The following is a 24145-nucleotide window of genomic DNA, read 5'->3' as shown; positions in this document are numbered from 1 at the left end:
ATGACTACTCTGATAAGAAAAGAGAAACAAAAGAAGCAAATCCTTTTTTTCGAATTTTCTAGACTGAATGTTCTATAACCTATTCTAAACTCAAGCTTAATGGATTTCTTTTTCCTTTTGACACAAATTCTCTATTAAGGCAAAATCCCTGAAGAGAAAAATATTTTTTTGATATTTTATTTTTAGGAAGGAAATCATGTTGTTTTCTTTTCTTTTATGTACAATGTCCTAAAGTTCTAATGAAAATAAAAGGATTTTTTTTTCATTTTTCATTAGTTTCCCAAAGAAGAACCTCAAAAGAAAATCTTTTTGGATTTTTGAAATTAATACCTTAAAGAAAACTCTTTAAAGAGGTACTAAAAGAAAATTCTCTCTTTTTTTTGAATTTTTACTCTTAATATACTAAAGGAAATATAAAAGCAATTTTTGTTTTGATATGAATTGCCTAAAGGAAAAACCACCTCAAAGGAATTTTTTTTCATTTCTAGAATTAGTATTCTAAAGAAAACCTATAACGAAAATATAAAAACGCAAAATTTCTCTCTTTTTTTTTGGAATTTTTGACTTGTAACACATCTCCAAATACAAATAAGAAATACAATAACAAAAGACTAGGCAAACTCAACTAGACTATTACAAACTCTGACATCACCTAAAAGACTGAATGCCACTATACAGGACTAAAACGTAAAACATGAACAATTGACTCAAAAACATAAAATGGCTCCTCGAGCAGCTCCTGAGTGCAGTGATCCTGGGGTGTATGTCATGCTCAAACTCCGATAAGTAAATCCACACCTGTATGAGAAAACTTAAACCAACACTATGTGAGACAATAACATTCCCTACTAGACACATGCAAGACATGATTGAGGCTATTTTTGCAAAATGGCTTACTTGGCTAAAAGATGGCTAGAAGTGCAAAATTTGGCTAAGACCCCGCAAAGCCAAGAACCTAACTTTTACTAGGAAGACCTGACCCTATGTGGGTTGCCTACGTATCACGCCCCAAAAGACGAGAATCAGGTAGCGAGAATAAAAAAAACAACTAATTTAGAGAGAACATATTTTTTTTTCTATTTCCTTGAAAATGATGAAACATGCAAAATCTTTTTGGATTTTCTTTTTCCCTTTTTTTTTATTTTTGATTTTTGTGCTTTATTTTCACACTTCACCCTCTTTTTTTCCTTTTTTTTTTCACTTGCCCTCAACTATTATTGGTCCACCAAATGACCCTTTTACCCTTGAAGATTGCAACATGTAGCACATTAGGATGTATCAGGATGGTCTTTTATTTTTGGGCACACGTGTCCTAGACGGACCCAACCCCTGTGTCGAGTCCCCAAGGACAAATGCACATGATGCAAACAAGCGTTCCTACTAGGGATCCGGCATGGGGCTGTGTTATTTCTAGGTTCAAAACCTAGGTATATTGTTCTAGACTTGTGTACCCGAGCGGACAACTCGAGCCGAGGAGGGGGCTACGTACCGGGAACCAAAAGGCCATCCGGCTTAGTAACTTGTCCGAGCCTCTTTCTTATTTCAAGGTATGACACTAACAGAATAGGGAGTCTCGACCAGCGAGCACATCCCCGAAGCTGAGAAGAGAAGGGTTTCTAGCAGTTTATATACAGTTCAGATAATATCAAAGCGGTAAAAGCGTCATTTAGCACATTAGGCCCAAACATGTAATAAAATCAGATAATAGATAAATCCAAATATAACAATTCATCTAAGCTCGAATTCTGAACCCTGAACCAGAAGTTCTGGGTTCTTGTCCCCAGCAGAGTCGCCAGAGTTGTCACACCTCCTTTTTCCTACCCCCGGAAGGGTATTAAGGGAGTTTTTCCAATTAAAGGACAATCGAAACGGGATTTATTATTAAAAGATTCAGAGTCGCCACTTGGGATAATTTATGGTGTCCCAAGTCACCGGTTCAAATCCCGAATCGAGGAAAAGATTGACTCGGTATTATAGTCCGCGAATCAGAAATCCGGGTAAGGAATTCTGTTAACCAGGGAGAAGGTGTTAGGCACTCCCGAGTTCCGTGGTTCTAGCACAGTCGCTCAATTGTTATAATTGGCCTATTATCTGATTTTATTACAAGTTTTAAACCTATTTGTATTTTTAACCTTAACCGCTTTTGATTATTTTTAATGAAAGATTTGCAACGTCATTTAAAATATGTCTTGAAACGCGTCACATAAATGCACCCGCGGTCCACAACACATTCTATATAACATTGTTGAGATTTGGATTTGGGTCACATAAATGCGCACCCGAGTTTAGGAAGGTAAATTATTAAAATAACGCGCCAAAAGCAACTACGCGTTTGCAACTTTGGGAGGGCCATGGAAATTCAACTAAATGGCACGCCCCGAATTCTAAGGATAAACAAGATTAATTAAACGAGGGCCATGCAATTGAGATTTTTGTTTGGCATGTCACACCTCGAATTATTCTAATTAAAGGGTTTCTATGTTAACTCGTGAGGGCCATAAACTAATCGTTCACCTATCATGGCTCTCCTCAGTTAAACAACGGTCATGATCCATTTAAACGCAAAATGAACTCCCCACTAAGTGACGTTCCATTTGCATTGTTCTAATCCATATATACGTGATGCCTTATTTACTAGTGGGCTTGGGGAAATGGATTCAGATTTGACCATGGCCTGAAACCCAAGATTTCTTTTAAAAGGAACTGGGCTAGAGGGACGGCCCGAAGTCGAGATTCCCACAAGAAAGCCTCAAGGACTTAGTTGGGCCAACGAGAGTTTTTCCAGAATTCTAAATCGACAGAATAGTGATCAGCAGTAAGCAGCAGCGAACAGCCCAGATTTGGTCAATCAAACAGTGATCAGCTCAGTAAAACCAATAGAATAGTGGACAGATCCCAAAAACCGACTTTAAACCAAACTTAAACCATTTCCCTCACCAAATGCTCAATTTCAGAAGTTTTTCCAGAATTCTAAATCTACAGAATGATTCAGAGAACTGAAACAGGAAACCTAAACCAATTCAAACAACTTTCAACATTTTTTGTTGGATTTTCAGAAGGAAATAATTGATTCTAAACATCAGTATTTCTTTCTATCTTTTTTTAGTCTTCAGGGTGTCAAAAAGCTGCCTAGGCAAGGCAATCAGATTGCCAAAATACCCCCACAAGGCATCTTTTAAAACTGAATTCTGGACAGCTGTCCATTTCTTTCAGATATTTTCATCTTTCAGCCTATTTTCCTAATGATTTTTGGCAGCTGTCCATTTAAGAAGCTTCCCAATTAGTTATTGAGAGATTCCCCAAGTTACACAATCCCCAAACTACATCCTTAAGTTCCTAGTTATTCAATTAACCCCTACAAATCCTTAAGGTTTTACAATTGTGACAAACAACAATCATCACACCAATTTCACCAAACGGATCAAAATGAAACCACAACACTAAAATTGAACCTCTAAAACTTGAACATAACAGACCTCAAACAAAAATAGCTCTTCAGGCTGACTCTTGATAATGCCAACTAATCTAAACTAGGCTATTCAGGAAAACATAAAGACAACTTGTTTTCGGATTAAACCAATTAAGAAATTGAAACAAATTAACGAACAAAACCAACAGAGATGCCTAAAACTATATTAATGAACCGCGCTGTTTATTTTAAAGTTAAACTAATCAATTGAGCTGAACAAAGATAATTAAAACTGATAACGAAACTAACATGTATTATAAGCTAAATTAAGCAAGAACTAAAACTAAGCAAAACCCTAGAGACTCTTAGATTCAAGAACTTCTGACTCTCTTTTATTAGTCAAAGCATAGAAAACTAGGACAAGACAGCCTGATGGAGAAAAGAAGAAGAGGCGGATGATAAAATAAAAGAAAACGAAAAATGAAAAAGCACGAGAATACCTTGCTGAGAAGCAGACCAACCATTCTTTTATGCTTGCCTCAACCGACCAACAAGGGTCTTTTCCTTCAAAGGATCCATTCTTGCATGGCTCTGACCGGATCTCCTTGAAGGAAAAGACTTCTGAAAGTCTATCTTGAAGCAAGAGGGATCGAATCTTGACCAAAACAAAGATACAGGGACGGCTTGGTGGAGTTTTGGACCGATTTGAGGGAATTAGGGTTTGGGGTCCGATCTTTGATCTAAAATTCGAAGAGCCTGAGGACGATTCGAAAGGAACGGGTTGGGGAATTGGTATGAGGAGACGAAGGGGATCCTAGGGTGTAAGCTTGGTGGGGATTGGAGGAGGCGCCGCCAGTGGGTAGTGGTGGGATTTAGGGCGGCTCTAGGGTTCCACGGTTGGTCTCTGAAGTGAGAATGAGAGAGATGAGAGATGGGGGGGTGGGCTTAATTTGGACACTTTTATATCAATGTGATGCCCAATTCCCATCCATTGATTTGGGGTGAGATCAACGGCTCAGGTGAATCCTAACGAATCGAGGTCGTTTGGATAAGAGAGAGGGGGGAGACCGGGTGCGTGGGATTGGGCCGGGTTTAGGACTAATTAGCCGGGTATTGGGGAAAAATGTTTGGGCTTGGTCAAAAATTAAAGAATAGGCCCAAATCTGACCTTACCCTCCCTTGCTTCTCTTTTTTTTTCAATTTTTCTAATTCCTTTTAATTTAAAACTAAAAATAAAACAAAAATTAATACCTAAATCAAATTGTCCTACCACATTAAATTAATTGAACTCTAAATTATGATTACCACAACCAAATTAAATACCAAGTTAAAGGAATTAACCACCAAAGTTCAACAATTAGAAATAAAAATGCACAAATAACTATTTTTTTGTGATTTTTCCAATTTCTTATAAAATAATTAATTCGCTACTCAATCTTAAAATGCAGAATTAAATCCTAAGTACAAATGCAACATATTTTTTTTTTTATTTTTTATTAATTAAATAAAATAAACATGCACAGACAAATGCAAAACACTTGACAGAAAATGCCACAAAAATCCACAAAATTGCAAATAATGGAAAAATTATTTTGTTTTGAATTTGTGGGAGTAATTCATATAGAGCAAAAATCACGTGCTCACACACCCAAATGAGAAAGGCTTTGGATTTTGGTCTTTGGAGTTGGTTTACTTCATGCTTCAGGCAGGAAACCTGAATCGGGCTCTCCTTGGTTATAAATTTTTTAGTTTCTCTGATGTAATTTTACTTTTCTTATTTATTCTGGGCTGTAATAACTTGTAATAACTATTGGGGCTTTTAGTGAAAAGGGGAGGGTAAATCATGCATGCAAAAAGGGGTAGATATCATGTTCATAGGTGATTATTATACTTCTGCACTTATATCCTGCTTTCAACTTTCGAATCTGTATTACAAATAGATACCATGTCTATAGGTTATGCATTTCATATAGAAACCATGTCTATAGGTTATGTATTTCATATAGAAACCATGTCTATAGGTTTTGCATTTCATATAGAAACCATGTCTATAGGTTCTGCATTTCTGCATTATATAGAGACCATGTCTATAAGTCATCCCTGAAACGCTGTATATCATATAGATAATATGCCTATAGGACTTCCTGAATTTTGCATCTGCATGTATCACTAGGCAAACCCATTTATAGGTTTAAATAACTAACAACATTTAGATACCATGCCCATAGGACTTCTACACTCTTGTTTCGCTTGTAAAAAATATTTTTCAAATGAATAGCACCTAGGAAGCATGCCTATAGGAGCTATCAACTAAAATCTGAATCGACCATTCGCTTATAAGTCTAAAATCAGCAGTAACAATAACGACTGTAGAATTTATACTCCTGTAATTGACAGTTTCTTTTTCCTAAATCAGCATACTTCTTTTCTGAACTAATAGATATCATGCCTGTAGGTTTCATTTAACACTTAGGCAAACCATAGGATAACTTATAAATTGAATCAGATTCTTATTAACTACAACCAGCAGGCAGGCCTGATTCGGGCTTCTTATCTGAAATATGTAATAGATCAGTCTGCCACAACTTTTAAGTTTAAACAGACCCTAATTAGTACGTGTAAAGACCTGCTAAACTATATGCTTCTCTTTGTTTTTTAAGGAGGTTTGTTTGAGCCCTTTCTATCTGTTATGTGCTTCTCCCCCATATTTGTTACATATGTGTTTTGATTGTCGCTTTAGAATTTTGTCCTTTGAAACTATAAAACCTCATATCCCTTCCCTTTAGGATTAGTAGTCCCAAATACCTCCGGGACTGATAGGATTAGGGCGGGTAGTTGCATGCAATAAGAAAACGAGACTATTCCGCGTTTTAATACCTTAACGGGGTGAGAAAGGGTAGATATGGATATGATGACCACGCGATAACACCACGTGTATAAACGGTTACCGGGTGTTGTGTGGGGTGATCCATATTATTTATAAACCTAGGACCCCCCCCTCCCTTTACTTATTTATTTTTAAAAGACTGCTTTTCTCAAATTTCAGCTTCTTTAATCTTTTTTTTTAACTTCAATTACTTGCAGTAATTATGTGAAAACCCCTTCCCTCTACTTGTTTTTTTTTCAGAATTTCAAAGACTACTTTCTTCCCAAATTTCAGCTTCTTTAATCTTCTTTTTTTAACTTCAATTACTTGCAGTAATTATGTGAAAACCCCTCCCCTTTACTTGTTTATTTTCAGAATTTCAAAGACTACTTTCTTCCCAAACTTCAGCTTCTTTAATTTCTTTTAATTTCAATTGCTCGCAATCGTTATGTGAAAACTTCCTCGTATTTGTAATTCTTGCTTGTTGGTTTACACTTAAAGTCACGATGATAGCATGGCCGGGAACCACACTAGTGGATCTTGAGGGGTGCCTAGCACCTTCCCCTCGAGATAATTTCAAGCCCTTACCCAATCTCTGGTTTTCTAAATCAAAATTCTTCTTAGTGTCCCAATGCACTTAATCATTAGGTGGCGACTCTTCAATTCAAACCCAATTCCCAAAAGGAAACGAGTTGTCTGCCCAAATGTCATAAATCCGATTTCGCGAGAAAAAGGGGGCATTGACACATATTCACTCAATTCTTAACCAAGAATTCATCTAGCTAACCATTACTTTCTTCCTAGTCTTCTTTGTGAATTATCCAACACATAAAATACCTTCATCTTCTCTTCTTTCTGGGCAACTGTTTTGTGCAAATTCTAAACTTCCAGCCACGAGTGCACGTGTTTGGAGGTGCTGTGGAACCTTGGGGAGCGACCGGTCTTAACGATTTGCACCTAGTCGGGCCGAAATCGCTTTCAAGGCAGTGGCTTGCCACGACACAGTATTTTTGATAAGTTGTTCTTCTTTCCGTCTTGTTCTTAGTCAATATTATCTACCCATTTTCCTTACATTCTCACCTCATTGAATTACTTAACTATGATGAATTAACATGGTTTAGTGTAAATATCCGTACGAGTATTTGGTGTAAATACCCATAAATAGCTCTGTATACGGTAGAAATTGGGGCTACCCGATTTCATCCTTTGCTCGAGATGGGAATGTCGCGTCAAGGAGCTAGGACGTCGAGTCCGGAATGGAAGCCTCTTTTCGGACCAAGGTCGACGTCAATCGCGACCAGAAAGAGACAGACTCCGAGTAACATCGGTATAGCTTGATAACGGAAAAGGCGAGATATCCGCAATTGGTCGAAGATCGTAGCGTGAATCTCGGAATGGATCAATCCATGGCGGTTAATCAGATGTTAATATGGTTTCCTACTATAATTAGAAGTGTACCTTATTTAGGAGTACTCTATTATATAAAGAGGGATCCTATTCATTTGTAAGGATCATTGTTCACTGATAAGAATATACACACTCGTTACTTTCCTGCTATTTCACTTACTGTTCATCATAGTTGCTTTATCTTTTACTATTCTTATTGTTCACCTCGAGACTATCTCGAGTCAAGGTCGAGACCTGGCTAGCGTACTGGTTTGATTTATTTTATTCTCTAATTTATTTATTTACTTTCTTGCTTATCAATTGGTATCTGACAAAATCACATATCCTTAAAACCACAATATAAATTTAATTGTTATCCGAATTTAAGGGTAAACAAGCTCAAGGACAAAGCAGTATATGTAGTACCTCCAATACCCTGAAGTCTTTAGTTGACGTAGACACTCGACGTATTAATAGGTCTAGGAATTTAACAGAGATTAACCTATGAGTTTCTTGAAAAAGACATTGTATTTATTTCAGTGGACACCTTCTAACATGTTAGTGCCCAATTGAGAAATCTATAGCCAAGTATTGAATTATAGCTAACGATGCTTGTCAAAGACCAAGTCCAACTTTCACAATTAAAGGGGACCAATGTAACATCATGATTTGTGGTACAAGTTTGTCTTGCAAAGAAATTGAATTATCCAACTTTAGTTTGATAATTTTCTCACAAGAACAAGAATTAGGGAAAGCAGTGTTACTATATATTTGTGTATGGCCAATGGCGGAGTCACGATTTTCACTAAGATGTCTCAAAATATAAAGAACAAATCCACGAAAAAACTAAAGGTTGTCACTATGTAATATATACATTAAAAAAAGTTACCTAATTATATAGTGTAATTTTTTATCGAAGAAGCATCGGCCAACACCCCTTGAATAATGTATGGGGTTAGGCAATCGTTGTGGTCTTATAGATAGATCATTTGTTAACAAAGTGATTTAGTAGTTAAATTTTTGTAATTAGAAAGACTTTCATTGTATCCAAATATAAGTAAACTTGCAGGGAGGAATAATGTCCTTCTAAGACATCATTAGATAAACTATTCGAGAACAAATTTACAGTGGATGGTACAACAACAATAACAACAAGACAAATGATGTCTGAGGAAGAGAGGATAGAGTGTACGGAAATTTTACCCTTACCTTGAAAAGATAGAGATGCTATTTCCAGTTTGAAAAAAATAAAAATCACTTTATAATACAGTTCTATTTAGCTAGTCTTAGTTCACACTAGTGGCCTATCTTTTCATTATATCCTGTAGTACATTTAATTTTCTTCCCCACATAGTCTTTTTTCCACAAGAATATAATGGTTCTAACCAAAATAAGGGGCACAATTAAGTCTTGAAGTGTGACCAAAAAAGACTCCTTCCAACATATGCACAAGATTTCTTGATTGATTTTGCAAGTGGAGGAAAATAAAGTCATGAATATGAAATTGTGAATAGCTCAAGGACAAAGCACAATATATAGACATTAACACCAAAACACAAAAGCTCATCAAATTCACTTTCCAAATACAACATCAGTTTGCAGCCATGGGATTCTTGAAAATCCTTCTATTCTGCATCTTTTGCACTTTCCTATGGCCTAGTATTCAGAGTGATTTAGAGACTTATATAGTCCAAGTTGAACCACCAGAAATCCAAATTTTTACTCAGTCATCATCTATGGATTTAGAGAGCTATTATCATTCTTTTTTGCCTAAAACTACAACAACTAGCTCAAGTGAAAATGAAGAGACAAGAATGATCTATTCCTATCACAATGTGATGAAAGGCTTTGCAGCAAGATTAACTGCAGCACAAGTGAAGGAAATGGAGAAGAAACAAGGCTTTGTTTCTGCTCAGCCACAGAGGATATTGCCCTTGCACACTACTCATACTCCAAGTTTTCTTGGTTTGCAACAAAACATGGGCTTGTGGAAGGATTCCAACTATGGGGAAGGCGTGATCATCGGAGTTTTGGACACTGGAATTTTCCCTGATCATCCTTCATTTAGCGACGTTGGGATGCCTCCTCCGCCTGCTAAATGGAAAGGAGTTTGTGAGTCCAATTTCACAACAAAGTGTAACAACAAGCTCATAGGACTCAGGTCTTACCAATTAGCTGAAGGTTCCCCAATAGATGATGATGGACATGGTACACACACAGCGGGCACAGCCGCAGGAGCCTTTGTGAATGGTGCCAATGTCTTTGGGAATGCCAATGGAACTGCAGTTGGTGTTGCCCCTCTTGCTCACATAGCCATATATAAAGTATGTACTTCTGAAGGTTGTGCTGATGTTGATATTTTAGCTGCCATGGATGCAGCTATTGATGACGGTGTAGATATCCTTTCAATATCCATTGGTGGAAGTCGTTCGCGTCCTTTCCATACTGACCCTATTGCTCTAGGGGCGTATAGTGCAACAGAAAGAGGTATTCTTGTTAGTTGTTCTGCAGGCAATAATGGTCCATTCAGTGGATCTGTAACAAATGACGCGCCATGGATTCTCACAGTAGGTGCTAGCACTCATGATAGAAAACTAAAGGCCACTGTTAAGCTTGGAAATAAAGAGGAATTTGAAGGAGAATCTGCTTATCGTCCAAAGACTTCCAACTCAACATTTTTCACTCTTGTTGATGCTGGAAATAATGCAAGTGATGAATTTGAGGCCCCCTATTGCAAACCAGGGTCACTCACTGACCCTGCTATAAGAGGAAAGATAGTCTTGTGCCTGGTTGGTGGCGGCGTTCGCAGGGTTGATAAAGGACAAGCTGTAAAGGATGCTGGAGGTGTTGGCATGATTATCATCAATGAACCGGACGATGGTGTCACTAAATCAGCTGATGCCCTTGTGCTTCCATCATTAGATGTTTCAGAAATAAATGGAACGAAAATTCAGGCATATATGAACTCAACATTAAACCCTGTTGCTACAATCACGTTCCAAGGGACGATAATTGGTGATAAAAATGCTCCCATAGTTGCTTCATTTTCTGCTCGCGGACCAAGTGTAGCTAGTCCTGGTATCTTGAAACCTGACATAATTGGTCCTGGTGTTAACATCCTTGCTGCTTGGCCTACCTCCGTGGATGACAACAAAAACTCAAAATTTACATTCAATATTATATCTGGAACCTCAATGTCTTGCCCTCACCTTAGTGGCGTAGCAGCTTTGCTGAAAAGCGCACATCCTAATTGGTCTCCTGCTGCTATTAAGTCTGCGATCATGACAACCGCTGATACATTAAACCTAGGCAAGAATCCAATATTAGATGAAAGGTTGATTCCTGCTGATATCTTTGCCATTGGTGCAGGACATGTTAATCCATCGAGAGCAAATGATCCAGGACTAATTTATGATACACTATTTGAGGACTATGTACCTTATTTATGTGGTTTGAACTACACAAATCGAGAGGTAGGTAACTTGTTGCAAAGCAAGGTGGATTGCTCGAAGGTGAAAAGTATCCCCGAAGCACAACTAAATTATCCTTCATTTTCCATCAAACTTGGATCAACTCCTCAGACATATACCAGAACTGTGACTAACTTTGGTGACGCTACATCAACTTACAAGTTGGAAATAGTTTCTCCAAAAGGCGTTGCCGTTAATGTTAATCCCTCCCAGCTAATCTTCTCCAAGTTGAACCAGAAGTTAACATACCAAGTAACCTTTTCCAAGACAACCAATAACTCAAACACTGATGATGTTGTTCAGGGATTCTTGAAATGGACTTCTAATAGGCACTCTGTGAGAAGTCCGATTGCAGCTGTGCTGGTCTAGTGAAACTACAAAATTGGCATTCTAGTTTTCTTTTCTTATTTACCCTTCTCTCTTAAGTTTGAGCCCATAGAGCTTAAATCCTGGATCCGCTTCTGCTTATATTAATGCTCTCTTTATTTTCATCCAAGTTCGCAACTGAATGATAGCATATCCTCTTTGATAGAAGTGAGCTTTTAAACGAGTTGAAGTGGATTTGACAACCTAAAAAACAAATTAAATGGCTAATGATTGTGTCTATGTCAGGGTAAAGAAGCTCCTGAGTCCTTCCTCGAGTAGTCGTAGGCTCACAGCACAAGAATTCTAATTTGGATCAGCTGTTATATGTTAAAAAAGAGCTCCAATTCAAGTATGTCTTAACAAATAGAAGATACAAACTTTCCATTATAAAAGAGACTAGCTCTGCTGGCATGATCTAAGTCCTTTACATTTGCAACTGGTAAGAACTAGCTATATAAAGTAGGCTCAACATAATGCTGGAGTTAACAAGTTACTGAATAACGTCACAAATATACTCGAAAGTCGACCTTTTAATTCTGAATTGCTGTCCTATCATTATGTCGACAGGAGTTCCAAAGTGCCAAACCACAAATCTAGGAGTCAACTTAGCTTTTGCATCATGGCCAATTAAAGAACCAAATGCTTATTTTGCATTGCACATTTCCAATGTCATTATTTGTCTGGAAAAGTCAGTTACATACTATGATAAATCAACTTGACATTAAAAGAAACGATAAAAAGAAAAACATACAGATTTGTTATAATAGCGTCACAGTCTAGTTAAAAAAAATAAACCAGGAGATGACCAAAGGAAAAATAAAGAGAAGAAGATACATTTACATTGTAAGGTACATGACTAAATACAGGGAATACTAAACCAAGGTTAACATCACACCATTAAGCATAAATGATGTGAAAATGTTTTATTAAAAAGTGAAAAATCACCGCGTCGTTGAGATTAGCTCCTTCATTTCCTTTTTCTAGAAAAAGAGGAATCTCACAGCAATTGGACTCCTAACAATGTGTTTGTCAGAAATCCATTTGAGAGATCCCTGATAATAACCGGTACTTGGTCTTGTAGCCAAAGGTGTAAACGTCACTTGATAGCTCAATTTCTGGTTCACCTCTGAAAAAACAAGTGTAGTTGGCTCAACTTTCACATCAACTCCCGGTGGTGAATCAACTTCAACACTGTATGTTGAGGTGGCTTGTCCTACGTTCATCACAGTTCTTGAATATGTTTGAGCAGTTGAGCTGATTCTGACTTGAATCGAAAACGATGGATAATTTAGTTGACCTTCTAAGATGCTAGTTATCTCTGAACATCTAACTTTGCGATTCAAAATGATCCCAACTTGTACATCTGTGTAATTTAAACCACATAGATAAGACACATAATCGGATGGTTCTATGTCATATATCAGGCCGGGATCATTTGCTTTTGATGGATTAACATGGCCAGCACCCGTGGCCAAGACACTAGCTGGATTGTACGTTTGATCCTCGATGAAGTCCAATCCGAGGTTTAAGATATCAGCTGTTGTCATAATTGCTGACTTAATCGCAGCAGGAGACCAATCAGGGTGCACACTTTTTAGCAGTGCTGCAACACCACTGAGATGAGGACAAGACATTGAGGTACCTGAAATCATGTTGAAATAAGAATTTGTGTTTATGTTATTCTCTAAGGAAATATGCCAAGCTGCTAGGATGTTAGCACCAGGACCAATAATGTCTGGTTTTAGAATTCCAGGACTTGCATAATTTGGACCCCTGGAAGAAAATCCAGCAACCACTGGAGCACGATCATCTCCGATTATAGTTCCCTTGAATACTATTGTTGCAGTAGGGACTAATGTTGAGTTTATATACTCTTTGATTTTTAGACCATCTGCATAGCTAACATGTGTCACCGGAAGGACATGTGCCTCGGCTGATGTTGTGTTAGCCAGGGTTTCTGTATTCATAAGAATCATGGCAGCACCACCAGCCGCCTTCACTGCTTTTCCTTTATTGACTCGCGTTATATTGCCAACCTCACACAACACTATCTTTCCCATGACGTTCATGTTGTTCAACGAATCAGGGGTACAAAATTTAGCGAAAGAGTCACTAGCATCGTTTCCAGGATAGGCAAGAGGCAACAGTGTCTGAGGAAAGTCACTAGGTTGAAAAGCTGATTCTCCATCGTATTCTTCATTGTTTCCAAGCACAGCAGTAGCCTTAATTTTCCTGTCGATGGTACTTGCACCAACTGTTAAAATCCATGGGGCTTCACTAGAAATTGTAAACCTGTATGGTCCTGAATTTCCAGCAGCACAACTAACAAAGATCCCCTTTTCCATTGCACTAAATGCACCAACTGCAATGACGTCTTCATAGAAATTATAAGCAACACCTCCAAGGGAAAGCGAAAGCACATCGACACCATCTTCAATAGCCATATCCATTGCAGCCAAAATGTCACTTTCAGAACAAGTGATAGCGGAGCACACTTTGTAAATAGCAACATGAGCTAGAGGTGCAACGCCAGCTGCAGTGCCATTAGCATTGCCAAATATATTAGCACCTGGCACGAAATTTCCAGCAGCCGTGCTAGCAGTGTGCGTACCATGTCCATTTTCGTCCAATGGTGTCCCATCCCCTGTGGACTGAAAGTACCTCGCGCCAACGAGCTTGTTGTTACATTTTGGGACACTAAACTCACACTCACCCTTCCACTTAGCAGGGGGAGGAGGCATCCCATCATCACTAAACGAAGGGTGGTCGGGGAAAACTCCCGTGTCAATGACACCGATGATCACACCTTTTCCATAGTTTGAGTCATTCCAGAACCCCATGTTCTGGTTCAACCCCAAGAAATTGGGACTATGTGTGGTGTATAAATCAAGTTGCTTTTCAGGGCGCGCAGAAACAAATCCTTCCCTTTTCTCCATTTCCTTGAGATCATCTGGAGATAACTTAGCTGCAAAACCTGTTAGAACGTTCCGATAGGAATAGATCAATCGTGGCGCCTCACGAGAGCTATCTGAGGTTGTTGCAGGCAAGAAAGAAAGATACCAACTATCTAAATCTTGATATCTGCTAGTGCCTTCACTATCTGGAAACTCACAATGAACAATGTAGACTTGTGAATTGCTTTGTTTTTCTTTAGGCCTTTCATGAACAGGGCGTTCATTTGCATTAGTGGTGAATGAAGAGAAGAGAAAAATAAGGCCAACTATAGTGAGAATTGACCTGTATTGAGCCATGACAACTTCAGTGCTAGTGAAATATAGCTGACTATTTGTGAGTTTGGATTTTGTTTTTGTGTTTTGGAATGTTTGATGGGTATATATATAGTTGTTGGAAGCCTTTTTTTAATTTGCTAGTCAGAAGCTATTATAGATATGTGAAATAGTCATGCCTGGATATTCTAGGATTAAATAGAAAAATGAAAGTCAATCGGTAATCTACACGCTAAAGCAACTTCATTTTGTTTAACTTATCTTAGGTAATGAACTTGACATAGCAATAGCATATAGACGAAGAAGTCAATCAAAATTATACATTTTCTATAGAAGTAATGTTCAACTCACGATGCTCACATACATTGGAGCAAAGACACACTTATTATTGTAGCTGCAATTTTAATGTTAGACCTTCATATTGAATCTACTTTTTCTTTTCTTTTTCTTGGCATTGTTACATGATAAAGACTTATCCTTTTAATGACTTAGCTCTCCTACTCAATCTTATTAATTTGCTTTTGCCTTTAAATTGCAGGGTTCAAATCTCATCAATAATCTTTTCTTTTTATTGAGGGCTAGCTCGGTCACCTTGTAAGCTCTCTGCCTTCCACAAACTCCATAAGGGGCGGATGTAGCCTTTTGACTGCGGGTTCAACTGAATCCATAACTTTCGACACAAAGTATAAATTTATATGTAAAAACCTCAACAAATATTACATTTGAACCCTTAATTTTAACAGTACAATGAGTTTAATGTAAAAAAAATCTTAAAAGCTGAAACCATTAAATTTAAATCCTAAATCCGCCTCTGTCTAAATAAAGAAAAAAGGATAAAGATTTAAAGGATCCGACAAATGTAATGTTAGTTAGTTGCTTCTATAATGTAAACTCCTAAGTTTTCTTTAACTTTGAACTTTGTCAATATTATTGACTCTCACTATGAAGGCACCAAGATAGAGCTCAAGATGGATAGTCTACTTGTGAAGAATGCATTGGAGAAGGCCGAAGATATTTACTAATATTTATCTGAAGTGATTTTTGATTGTAAAAACATCTTAAAAGGTTTTCAGTTTCTGCCTTTGTTTGTTGTTAGAAGGTCCGCGAATCGGGTTGTTCGTGCATTAGCACCGATGGTTGATTTTATGTCAGGCTCAGTGGGTGGATAACTACCCTAGTTTGATTTGAATTAAGATGATGGTTGTTTCAAAATATATATTCACCCTCACTCTATATAGATTATAAACTGATTATATATAGTAACACATATATTATACATGAATAATGCATGTATTACATATCCATTGCCTATTTTTAGGCTATTTAGGTTATATCTTCTTCAATTAAACACATATTTGTATTTTATATTCACATGTTTCAAAGAAAATATAATTAGTTTAAAGATTAAATCAGATAGTTTTACTGATTCAATTTAGCGACAACACTTGTAAAATAAATATATTTAAACCACTTGCAAGATTTAGTAATTAATAACTCATTAATGATAGGCTATAATTACGTATTTTAGTCGATTATTACACTCTAATTTACTGCACTTTAATTGAGTTTGAGCTTTAATCGCTAGTGTTTTACACTAATGGTGTGTTGTAGGAGTGATTCCGAGCTATGTAGATGTTATGGAATGAATTCGAGTGATTTGGAGCTTTAAAGTTTGAGTAAAAGTTGAAGGAATTAAGCCGAGATCGTGTTTGGGGGTCAACGGATGATAGTTAGAGCGAACGAAGACTCCAGTAGGCATATTGCGCACTGTCTAGTAAAATAGATATAACTTTTTGCTCAGAACTCCATTTTGGCTCCACAATATATGGTTGGAAAGCTAACTCAAAGGGCTACAACTTTCATGTTTTGCGTTTTTTCCAAATTCGAAACGGAACAGGGTGAAAAATGCGCGTCAATAGCGCGATCGCGCTCAGGTCGCGCTCGTCAGGCAGAACACTGGGCCACTAGCGCGATCGCGCTAGTCAAACCCGGGAAAAATGTCCTTTTTCACATTGGAGAAGGTATAATTGTTTTGGCCCAACCCTACTTGGTATATATACATGTCCTTTTTGTGATTTTCTCTCGGCGAAATGGCTTCCAAGCCACTTAAACTTGTAGGGCTTTTGAAAGCCGATACACAAACTTTCGTCTTTCCCATTTAAACACTCAAACTCGTGAAACCTACAACTAATAAACACATTTAACCATTAACTATGCTTATCTTACGTGGACATAGTGCGTACAAGTCACATTCAAATGGAGCCAGCATATGTTATTATTCATTAAAAAGATTGTAAAATCAAAAAAATAAACAGAAAATATAAGGAAAACCAAAAAAGAAAGAAGAAAATGGCGGCTGGGTTTATTGACTCCGCCGGTTCCATGAAAAGTAGCTCCATCAAACTTTTCAATCTCTTCAATGATAGGGATCAAGTGTTCAGAATAGATGGGATGACTAAGTTCTCCATGAACCATGACCTCCTGATAATCCCACTCAAATTTCACATACTGGTTCAGAATGGAAGGAACTTCTCCTGCCATATGATCTCACCGCCTCCCCAGAAAAAATTTCTACATCGATGATATATCCGTCACTTAGAATCCATCAAAAGCTCTCACTTTCATGTGGCTTTCCCTTATTTTTCCCTATATTGACACCCAACTCTCTTAGAGTGGTGAAAAGGAACCTAGAACCCACACCAATCAAAACTATGAACGCAATCTTGTCTCCACACTTCATAGTGATGTGAAACGAATCTTTGCAAAACGATATCCATTATTGTGTCCCGTTCCTTCTAAGGAAAGTTCATCTTTGCAAAATGAAGCCTTATTTCCCTCTACCATCCATTCAATTGCTGCAACCAATGTTTCAGGTAAAAGTTGCACAGCTTTGGTGGCTGGGTTTGGTGACGTCGTTTTGCTCCGTCCCCGTCGGGTAAAAGTTGCACAGCTATGGTGAAGAAGAAAATAAGGGAAATAGAAGAAAAAGTAAAAATTAATAAATTTATTCGCGCCCTTGACATGTAACAATCTCATTGGTCATTTGCTGACTGGATGGACACGTATGTGAATGTGTAATACACGCGCGTAGGGTCAAGGGTTAAATGTGTTTATTAATTAAGGGTTTCACCAGTTTGAGTGTTCAAATGGGAAAGTCCAAAGTTTGTGTATCGGCTTTCAAAAGCCTTACAAGTTTAAGTGGTCTGGAAGCCATTACGCCTTTTCTCTCGTTGAAATTTTTCTTTTCATCTTTTACTCTTTTTCTGATTTTAATTTTCTGCCAACAAAAATTTGAAGCCAACTCCTCCAAATGCTTTACACTGGTCAGACTCTCTGTATCAGTATTATCCTATAGTCTATTTGAATTTGCAGGAATTTATGCCAATAAAATTAATTCCAACAAAATTGTTTAATCAATATTGTCAAGTGTTTCTTTATTTAATAACTTAAACGGTTACATAAAAAACATCCTTATTTATTGTAACAACTCATCCCTTTGGCCTAGGCCTGCACGGCTTTAAAACGCATCACATTCGCTTAGGTCTAATGCGCATTTGTTTTGTCGATATGCCTAGGGTGTCACATAACATCCCAGTCCACTAGTGATATTATATGCGTTGCGCCTAGGCCCGCACGACTTTAAAATGCGTCATTAAGATTTAAGGCATGTACACTTATATACTCAACATCTCTACTGTGTTTTGCCCATGTGAGATTTGCCTAGATGTCACATTTATTTATTTATTTATTTATTTATTATGTCTACGACATAGTTTAACATAAGATGAATATTACTACTTCAAAAAATATTTAAAAAGAAAGAAAAGAAGAATATTTAGGTCTCTTTCTCATACATTCTATATTTATAGTTTACTTCTAACAATTCTCGTACTTTCTATATTTATAGTTTACTTCTAACAATTCTCGTCTTTCTATATATATTCATAGTTTACTTTTAACAATCAATTAAATAAGACATGTCGCAATTTTGAATATGAGGTTAAGACTTTTCGAGAATATACTTAACACTAGATAGATGATGATATATGCTGCTAATTGGAATATACTGTTTTCTGGGAGGCGGAGCTAAGATTTGAAGTTGATGGGTTCGGCATTATAGTTCTGTTGAGTTACTCAGTTCTAAATTAATATCTTGTACACATTCAATGGATTATAAGACAAATATAGAATTTTGACAAAAATTATTGGGTTCGGCCGAACCCGTAACCGAAGGCCTAGCTCCGCCCTTGAAGGTAGGACTCGCTGTCGCGAATCCAGATTAGTCGGGCCCTAAAACGTGTATGAGACGAGTGGGAAACCAATAAAAAACACTGTTATTGTTAAGCTTACAGCATCTGAAACAGAAGTTTAAGCAGACAAGAAAGATTGTTTTTTTGTTCCTTGCTTGCCAAGGATTTAGCAATTTGGAGTTAAGAAGGCAGACATTATTTTATCTCATTCAAAACAAAAAACCAAAGTGGTAATGCTTGAATTTGTCAGGATTGACAAAGCTCAAAGTTTAAAAAACTTAAGTGTTGGCATATTTTTATTATACAAGTAAGTAATCAACATCAAATCTATTGGGATCCTACAAATCATTATCCATTTTTTATTTGGAGAAAGTATGCGCTCATAAATAAAAAAGGAAGACTAGTGGTGGCAAAATGGTTAAAAGAAAACAGTTAATCACCCATATTATCCATTAAAAAATGGGCTGCATAATGAACTTTTTAAAAATGGGTCAAATATGTATAAGAACCATATTATAACCAATGGATAACTAATTGGTTTAACTTTTACATTTGTAAAGCCTCAAATTGAGGGTTCCTCAAGTTTGGAAAACTAGGAATTATCCCAAAAGTGATCATATTCAAAAAGCCCTTCGGTTAACCCATTTTTATCCGTATTAATTATGGTTCGGGCCGGATAATTTATCCGTTTTTTCATTACCCGTTTTCGACTCGTCCCATATCCGACCCGGCCAGACCCGCCCGTTTGCCACCCCCTAAGGAAGACCATTGGTGAAAATTTGAAAAGTTCCCTTTAGAGGTAGAGGGTGAAGTAGTATAAGTAATATCTCGTTACATATATAAAGTTAAAATTTGCATTTATGTTTGTAGAGTTTGCTCCAAACTATATAGTTTTTAAGAGTACTACGCAATTATAAAATCAGCTCGAGCACTTAAAAAGTACTTTTAAGTGTCGATGCAAGCGGGCATGTGATTCGGCTAAGCCAAACGGGCTCTTGTTTATATCTGAAGAATCCAATAGATTGAAGATGAAATGGTTAAGTGACTAAGACAGTAATTAAGGAACCAGCTTAAGTGTCGATGCAAGTAATTATGTCTTAACAGATATAACATTAACTAGGGAAGTAAGATTATTAAAAGGAAGATTCATATGTTTGAGCATGTGATTCCTTTAGCTCTCAGACAGAGAAAACAGGTCTGGATTCAATAACTGTAAAAGAAAACAAATTCGTTTTGAGCTCTGAAGTTATTATCTTGAGTTCATTTGATCTCCAGGAGATGGTCTAATGATTGAACTATGTGAGTAATAATCTTGAGATTTCAAGTTCAAATTTCAGCCATAACACTTAAACGTGGCCTCGTGTGTTCCAACTTTTGTGAGCATACTTACCTTGACAACCTGCACGTGTGGATCGAACAAGTTGTCCAGTGAATTAGTTGAGGTGAGCACAAGTTGATTCGAACATTACTTACATAAGAAAGGCATACTATAGACTTCTTCATCTATATGTTGTTGCTATCTCAAGTTCATTATCAAAGAGGAGTTAAATAAAATCAAGTCGATTTAGCGTGTAGATGACCAATCCACTTTCATTTTTCTATTTAATCTAAGAATCTCCAGGCATGACTATTTCACATATCTATAATAGCTTCTGACTAGAAAATAAAAAAAAGCTTCCAACAATTATATATATACCCATCAAACATTCCAAAACACTTAAACAAAATACAAACTCACAAATAGTCAGCTATATTTCACTAGCACTGAAGTTGTCATGGCTCAATACAGGTCAATTCTGACTATAATTGGCATTACTTTTCTCTTCTCTTCATTCACCACTAATGCAAATGAACGCCCTGTTGATGAAAGGCCTAAAGAAAAACAAAGCAATTCACAAGTCTATATTGTTCATTGTGAGTTTCCCGATAGTGAAGGCACTAGCAGATATCAAGATTTAGATAGTTGGTATCTTTCTTTCTTGCCTGCAACAACCTCAGATGGCTCTCGTGAGGCGCCACGATTGATCTATTCCTATCGAAACGTTCTAACAGGCTTTGCAGCTAAATTATCACCAGATGATCTCAAGGAAATGGAGAAAAAGGAAGGATTTATTTCTGCCCGCCCTGAAAAGCAACTTGATTTATACACCACACATAGTCTCAATTTCTTGGGGTTGCACCAGAACATGGGGTTCTGGAATGACTCAAATTACGGAAAAGGTGTGATCATTGGAGTCATTGACACGGGAATTTTCCCGGACCACCCTTCGTTTAGCGACGCTGGGATGCCCCCACCCCCTGCTAAATGGAAGGGTGAGTGTGAATTTAATGTTACAAAGTGTAACAACAAGCTCATTGGAGCGAGGTACTTCCAGTCCTCGGGGAACGGGTCACCATGGGACGAAAATGGACATGGTACGCACACTGCTAGCACGGCTGCTGGAAATTTCGTGCCAGGTGCTAATATATTTGGCAATGCTAATGGCACTGCAGCTGGTGTTGCACCTCTAGCTCATGTTGCTATTTACAAAGTGTGCTCCGCTATCACTTGTTCTGAAAGTGACATTTTGGCTGCAATGGATATGGCTATTGAAGATGGTGTCGATGTGCTTTCGCTTTCCCTTGGAGGTGTTGCTTATAATTTCTATGAAGACGTCATTGCAGTTGGTGCATTTAGTGCAATGGAAAAGGGGATCTTTGTTAGTTGTGCTGCTGGAAATTCAGGACCATACAGGTTTTCGACATCTAATGACGCGCCCTGGATTTTAACAGTTGGTGCAAGTACCATCGACAGGAAAATTAAGGCTACTGCTTTGCTTGGAAACAATGAAGAATATGATGGAGAATCAGCTTTTCAACCTAGTGACTTTCCTCCAACACTGCTGCCTCTTGCCTATCCGGGGAGCAATGACAGTGACATTTTGGCTAAATATTGTTACCCTACTTCGCTGAACAACACGAATGTCACGGGAAAGATAGTGTTGTGTGAGGTTGGTATTACACCGCAAGTTTCTAAAGGAGAAGCAGTGAAGGCCGCTGGTGGTGCTGCCATGATTATTATGAATACAGAAAACCTGGCTAACACAACACTAGCCGAGGCACATGTCCTTCCGGTGACACACGTTAGCTATGCAGATGGTCTAAAAATCAAAGAGTATATAAACTCAACATTAATCCCTACTGCAACAATAGTATTCAACGGAACTATTATCGGAGATGATCGTGCTCCAGTGGTTGCTGGATTTTCTTCCAGGGGTCCAAGTTATACAAGTCCTGGAATTCTAAAACCGGACATTATTGGTCCTGGTGTTAACATCCTAGCAGCTTGGCATGTTTCCTTGGAGAACAACACGAACACAAACTCTAATTTCAACATGATTTCAGGTACCTCAATGTCTTGTCCCCATCTCAGTGGCGTTGCAGCGCTGCTAAAAAGTGTTCACCCTGATTGGTCTCCAGCTGCAATTAAGTCAGCAATTATGACAACAGCTGATGTCTTAAATCTCGGATTGAACTTCATCGAGGATGAAACGTACCTTCCAGCTGATGTCTTTGCCACGGGTGCAGGCCACGTTAATCCATCGAAAGCAAATGATCCCGGCCTGATATATGGCATTGAACCAGCCGATTACGTATCTTACCTATGTGGTTTGAATTACACAAATAGACAAGTTGGGATCTTGTTGCAGCGTAAAGTTAACTGTTCAGAGATAACTAGCATCTTAGAGGGTCAACTAAATTATCCATCATTTTCGATTAAACTCAGGGCCGACTCAGCAGCTCAAACATATTCAAGAAATGTGACGAACGTAGGACAAGCCAACTCTACATATAGTGTTGAAATTGTTTCACCACCGGGCGTTGATGTAAAAGTTGAACCAACTACACTAGTTTTTTCAGAGGTGAACCAGAAATTGAGCTATCAAGTGACGTTTACACCTTTGCCTAGTAATCCAAGTACCGGTTATTATCAGGGATCTCTCAAATGGATTTCTGACAAACACATCGTTAGGAGCCCAATTGCTGTGAGATTCAGCTTTTTCTGAAAAGGAAATGAAGGAGCTGATATCAGTGACATGCTGATCAAGTTTTTTCATTTGTAATAAGAGCATTTTCACCTTACAACGTGAAAATGTATCTTCTTCTCTTTCTTATTTTATTTGGTAATTTCCTGTTTTATCTTGTTAACAAGAGTGAGACACTGTAAATACCAAATATGTGTGTTTTTCTTTTTATCTCTTTTTAGTGTCAAGTTGAATGTATCAGAGTTGAGATTTATGTCGTCTGTTTTTTGCTCTTGTCAATACAATCATATTCTTATTCTACTACTCAACGATACAAAAATGAAATATATTACACCAGATAGTTTTCAGTAAATATTAAGCAACTCATACTTTTAACATTCTCGATCAGGAGAATTGTAACAACCCGACGGTCGTTTTGAGAGTTAGAGCCCTGATCCCCTATTAACTGTTCTCCGTATCTATTTCTGTTGTTGTGACTTGCCAGGAGGTTCATTTTGGTTTTTGGAAGTGTTTGGGACACTTAGTCCCTTATACGGAGGCTTAAGACTTAAAATTTGGACCGAAGTCGGAACTGTGTGAACACGACTCTGGAATGGAGTTCAGTCGATTCCGTTAGCTCCGTTGCGTGATTTTGGGCTAATGGGCGTGTCCGGATTGTGTTTTTGAGGTCCATAGCTCATTTAGGCTTGAAATGGCGAAAGTCGAATTTTTGAAGTTTTGGACCGGTAGGGAAACTTTTGATATCGTGGTCGGAATCCGATTCCGGAAATTGGTGTAGGTCTGTAGTGTTGAATATAACGTGTGTGCAAATTTGGGGTCAATCGGACGTGGTTTGGTTGATTTCGGTATCGGTTGTCGAATTTGAAAGTTTCAAGTTCATTAAGTTTGGGTTAGAGGGTGATTTGTGTTTTTAGCGTTGTTTAATGTGATTTGAGGGAACAACTAAGTTCGTATGATGTTTTAGGATTGGTTTGTATGTTTGGTTGAGGTCCCGGGGGGCTTGGGTGAGTTTTGGGTGCTTAACAGATTGGTTTGAGACTTAGGAAAATAGCTGAAGTGGCTGTATCTGGTGTAACCGCACCTGCGCACTCTGGGTCGCAGGTGCGGAGCCGCAGAAGCGGCTATGGAATCGAAGATGCGGATATA

The 24145-nt window shown here is 37.8% G+C and overlaps 3 protein-coding genes across 3 annotated transcripts; 2 read left to right on the top strand and 1 right to left on the bottom strand.

Moving 5' to 3' along the window:
* LOC109231143 (subtilisin-like protease SBT1.2) lies at window positions 9100-11665 on the top strand. The gene has a single exon (XM_019396705.1). It carries the CDS (start codon window positions 9266-9268, stop codon window positions 11498-11500), a length of 2235 nt encoding a protein of 744 aa, XP_019252250.1. The 5' UTR covers window positions 9100-9265; the 3' UTR covers window positions 11501-11665.
* LOC109231142 (subtilisin-like protease SBT1.7) lies at window positions 12234-14800 on the bottom strand. The gene has a single exon (XM_019396704.1). The coding sequence runs from the start codon at window positions 14746-14748 to the stop codon at window positions 12478-12480; it is 2271 nt and encodes a 756-aa protein (XP_019252249.1). The 5' UTR covers window positions 14749-14800; the 3' UTR covers window positions 12234-12477.
* LOC109231141 (subtilisin-like protease SBT1.2) lies at window positions 20696-23299 on the top strand. The gene has a single exon (XM_019396703.1). The coding sequence runs from the start codon at window positions 20750-20752 to the stop codon at window positions 23018-23020; it is 2271 nt and encodes a 756-aa protein (XP_019252248.1). The 5' UTR covers window positions 20696-20749; the 3' UTR covers window positions 23021-23299.

The sequence above is a fragment of the Nicotiana attenuata genome, chromosome 8, assembly GCF_001879085.1.
Source record: "Nicotiana attenuata strain UT chromosome 8, NIATTr2, whole genome shotgun sequence".
NCBI lineage: Eukaryota > Viridiplantae > Streptophyta > Magnoliopsida > Solanales > Solanaceae > Nicotiana > Nicotiana attenuata.
The sequence above is the reverse complement of the archived record's forward strand: the minus strand, read 5'-3'. Positions and strand labels throughout refer to the sequence as shown.